The following is a 4,404-nucleotide window of genomic DNA, read 5'->3' on the forward strand; positions in this document are numbered from 1 at the left end:
AAAAAAAAAAAAAAAAAAAAATCCCAATCATTCTCTACTTGTAATGTACTCCCTTTTTATTTCCCACTCTTGAAAAGCATTTAATCTTAATTTGAATTAATATATCTACTAGGCAATTTGTATATCTTGCACATATGCATACACATTTGCATCAGCATTACATGAAAAATCTTCAAAGTTCCACATGACAGCTGTCACCAATCACAATACTATTTGTCAAGTATACACTGCAAAACTTTAAAAACTGACTTATATGTCTAGCTCTTAACCAAATTTTATTTACTTTAGATCTTTATCCATGGTTTTTTAGAGTAGCAATATTAAGTTGTAGTCTAACGCCAGCTGGAAGTAAAACTCAATGGCATATCATATTTCTGTATATGTAGTCATGATTTTTAATTTTAATGGCTTATATTCCACCATATTGTTATGCCATCATTTACTCCAAATGTTTTCAAGTTTTCATATTACAAAGTGCAATTACAAATAGAATTGTGTCAAAGGCAGGAAGTTTGCGTGTTATCACTTTTGTTTACATTAAAATAAATAGAATCTACTGGAATTTTTAAAAATCCAAGTAAAGAGATGTCCTTTGCTATTTACACACTGTGTAGGAGGCAAATTATTCTATGTACGTTTTACAACTACACTACTATCAATAGGACCACGGTTTGGAAAGCCAGTTGCATACTGCTAATCTAATACAAACGTAAGGTGGCGTTAACATCGCATATTCACAGATAAGGGCTTGAATAAAAGCTGATCAGGAAACCCCCAAAACTGCTTCTTCCCCCATCTTTGGCTTTACAGTAAAACACTGACATGCTTTCAGAGACTATCAGACTGGGCTGATAATTTTCTAGTAAGAACCACTCAGTGAGGAAGTTCAGTTGGTCGAAGAAGAGCTTCAGCAGATGCTCTGAGGCAGCACCGAGGTTTGATCCGGCAGAGCCCCTTCCAACTGGGCTGGCGCTCCTCGTGGGTAGGAAGAATGAAGAAAGATTGTAGCTCGTAGCTTCCGAGGCCAGACCTTGGCCAGGACTTACGCGGACTGCAGAGAGCCTCAGGGACTCAGCACGCGTCTGCCCGCCTCCCAGCCTCTTGTCCGCCGGGAGGTTCTGCGCAGGCGCGGCAATCGTGCGACAGCCGTCACTTACGGCCGGAGCTGTTGGTGCTGGGAGTTGGTGGCGCGGTGCAGGGCTCCTAAGAACGAACGGCTTGGGCGCGGGTAATCAGCTTCCTTTCCCCCAGTTTCTCACTCATTCTAGGTACTTGGAACTGTCGTAGAGTTTCCAGACCCCACGTAGGCGCCCAGTTGTGGACTGTCCCACTCTGCCGCTCTACTGCTCGGGGTGCTCCCGCGCCCAGGTGGGGGTGAGGGGCGGGGTCGGGGGCTGGGCTGCACTCCATCCTGGCGTCTTCGTGTTGAAATCTCCCAGGTAACTCGCGGCTCTTCTTGTTTTCCAAGACTGGTATCCGGGGACTGTGACTTGCAGGGTCCGCCATGGAGCCGGAGCAGATGCTGGAGGGACAAACGCAGGTATCAGGAGGCCCTGAATTCAGGGTGGCAGTGTTCAGGGAGGCAGCGAGAAAGGGGGGACTTTTATCTCTGTGACCGGTGTTTTGTTTTCTAGGTTGCAGAAAATCCTCACTCTGAGTATGGTCTCACAGACAACGTTGAGGTAACTCGCCCAGTTCCTATGCCTCATCTGTGTTGTCTCTTGCGAGCTGGAGAAAACTTGGAATCTGCTTTTACTAGGTTACTATGCACAAGGGAAAACTTTGTTATCGTGAACTGAATGGTATCAAGTTATGGGTAGCTTGTTTTATTAGTACTAATGCTTCTTGGTGTGGAGACATACAAATTAGGTTTGAGCCAAAGGATTGAATTTTTATTACGAAACACATTCTTGAGGGATACTGTCTAAATCATTTTGCTTGGTGGCTTTTAATCGATCTTTTGGGATGTTGCTACGTAAAAATCGCATATTAAAATTAAGAAACCCTTCGTTGGGCACGGTGGCCCACGCCTGTAATCCCAGCACTTTGGGAGGCCGAGGCTGGTGGATCACCTGAGGTCAGGAGTTCCAAACCAGCCTGACCAGCGTGGTGAAACCCCGTCTCTAATACAAAAATTAGCCAGGCATGATGGTGGATGGCTGTAATCCCAGCTATTCGGGTGGCTGAGGCCAGAGAATTGCTTGAATCTGGAAAACTGAGGTTGCAGTGAGCTGAAATCGCGCCACTGCACTACAGCCTGGGCGACAGAGTGAGACTCCGTCTCAAAAAAAAAAAAAAAGAAAAAGAAAAAAAAGTAAAAAATAAAATTAGGAAATCTGTTGGTCTTTGTAGCGGAATAGTGTGCTGGAGGAGTCAACATTTAATAAGTATTTATTTCTTTTTAGAGTTCAGTAACTCCTGGGCTGAAGTGAGAGGATTGCTGGAGCTGGGGAGGTCGAGGCTGCAGTGAGCTATGATCGCACCACTGCACTCCAGCCTGGGTGTCAGCACGTGACCCTGTCCCTCTTCCCTTCTCCCCGCCCCCCCCAAAAAATAAGGCCGGACGCAGTGGTTTACCCCTGTAATCCCAGCACTTTGAGGGCCAGTGCGAGCTGATTACCTGAGGTCAGGAGTTCCAGACCAGCCTGGCCAACATGGTGAAACCTCGTCTCTACTAATCCCAGCTACTCGGAAGGCTGAGGCAGGAGAATCACGAATGGCTTGAACCCGAGATCGTGCCACTGTACTCCATCCTGGGCGACAGAGCGAGATTTTGTCTTAAAAAAAAAAAAATAGTAATGCAACTTAATTCTACTGCAAAAATGTCAACCTGCCTAGGTTGAAAATACGGTTCCCAACATACTTTCTGGTGACCTTAAACAAGTTACTGAACTTCTCTGAGCCTTATGGGGCTGAAGATACAGGCAAATTGCTTAAGAGTGTGTGTGGCACATAGTAAAAGATTAGAAATTTTTTGTTTTGTTTTTGTTTTGTTTTGTTTTGTTTTTTTTGAAACGGAGTTTCACTCTGTTGCCCAGGCTGGAGTGCAGTGGCGAGATCTCGGCTCACTGCAAGCCCCGCCTCCCAGGTTCATGCCCTTCTCCTGCCTCAGCCTCCCAAGTAGCTGGGACTACAGGTACCCACCACCATGCCCGGCTAATTTTTTGTATTTTTTTTTAGTAGAGACGGGGTTTCACTGTGTTAGCCAGATGGTCTCTATCTCTTGACCTCGTGATCCGCCCGCCTTGGCCTCCCAAAGTGCTGGGATTATAGGTGTGAGCCATCGTGCCTGGCCAAGGCTAGAAAAAATATTAACAGCTATTATTATTATTACTGTGGTTAGAAATGCTTTTATTCTCATTTATCCAAACTGAATCCCACGTCTTGTTTTTTAATAAAGCATACAGTCCAGGTATGGTGGCTCACACCTGTAATCCCAGCACTTTGGGAGTCTGAGGTGGGTGGATCACTTGAGGCGAGGATTTCAAGCCTGGCCAACATGGTGAAAGCCCATCTCTACTAAAAATACAAAAATTAGCCAGGCGTGGTGGCGAGCCCCTGTAATCCCAGCTACTCAGGAGGCTGAGGCAGGAGAATTGTTTGAACCCCGGAGGCAGAGTTGCAGTGAGCCGAGATCGTGCCACTGTACTCCAGCCTGGGCGACAGAGTGAGACTCCGTCTCAAAAATAAAAAAGTTGGCTGGGCATGGTGGCTGGTAAACCGCTTCAGCTCAGGAGTTTGAAACCAGCCTACAAACCCTGTCTCTACAAAAAAAAAAAGAAAGAAAAATTAACTGAGTGTGACGGTAGGTGCCTACAGTCCCAGCTACTTGGGAGACTGAAGCAGGAGGATCACTTGAGCCCAGGAGGCCGAAGCTGCAGTGAGCCCTAATTGCACCAGTGCACACCATCCTGAGTGAGAGAGCAAAACCTTGTCTCAAAAGCAAAAAAAAAAAAAGTCACTTTAAAGATATTTAAACAGTACAGAAAAAGGAGAATTTTACATTTATCCACATATTGACCGTTTCTGGAGATCTTCATTCTTTTGTGTAGGTCTAGATTTCCATCTTTCCAAAAGGTATCATTTTCTTCCTGCCCAAAGGGCTTCCTTGAACATTTCTTGTAGTTCACTTCTGCTGATAAGAAATTCTTTCAGCTTCTGAATGTCTGAAAAAGTCATTATTTTGCCCTTGTTTTTAGCAGATATTTTTGCTAGTTGTAGATTGCTTCACGATCTTCTGGCAGACATTGTTTCTGAAAAGAAGCTTGCTATCGTTCCTATCTTTGCTCCTCAGTAATGTCTTCTTGCTACTTTTGAGATTTTCTTTATATCAGTGTTTTAAAGTTATTTGGTTGTGGTGTGTCTTGGTGTAGTTTTTTTCTTTTCTTTTTTTTTTTTTTTTTT

General features: G+C 44.6%; 2 protein-coding genes across 6 annotated transcripts in view; one reads left to right on the forward strand and one right to left on the reverse strand.

Annotated features, from left to right (window-relative positions):
- Positions 1-1,506, reverse strand: part of SPAST (spastin) — a 122,415-nt gene extending 120,909 nt beyond the window's left edge. Inside the window, exon 1 of the mRNA XM_011984255.1 lies at positions 1,216-1,506. Coding sequence (XP_011839645.1) covers positions 1,216-1,506 — 291 coding nt within the window. The remainder of the gene's footprint in view (positions 1-1,215) is intronic.
- Positions 1,126-4,404, forward strand: part of DPY30 (dpy-30 homolog (C. elegans)) — a 28,304-nt gene continuing 25,025 nt past the window's right edge. For 2 of the 5 annotated variants that reach the window (XM_011984247.1, XM_011984246.1), the window contains exons 1-3: positions 1,148-1,228; positions 1,469-1,540; positions 1,635-1,682. In XM_011984247.1, coding sequence (XP_011839637.1) covers positions 1,505-1,540; positions 1,635-1,682 — 84 coding nt within the window. In that variant the 5' untranslated portion in view covers positions 1,148-1,228; positions 1,469-1,504. Of the gene's footprint in view, positions 1,369-1,468; positions 1,551-1,634; positions 1,683-4,404 lie in introns of all 5 variants that reach the window. The other 3 variants (XM_011984250.1, XM_011984248.1, XM_011984251.1) reach the window with 3 other exon arrangements.

The sequence above is a fragment of the Mandrillus leucophaeus genome, unplaced genomic scaffold (assembly GCF_000951045.1).
Source record: "Mandrillus leucophaeus isolate KB7577 unplaced genomic scaffold, Mleu.le_1.0 Scaffold264, whole genome shotgun sequence".
Lineage (NCBI taxonomy): Eukaryota > Metazoa > Chordata > Mammalia > Primates > Cercopithecidae > Mandrillus > Mandrillus leucophaeus.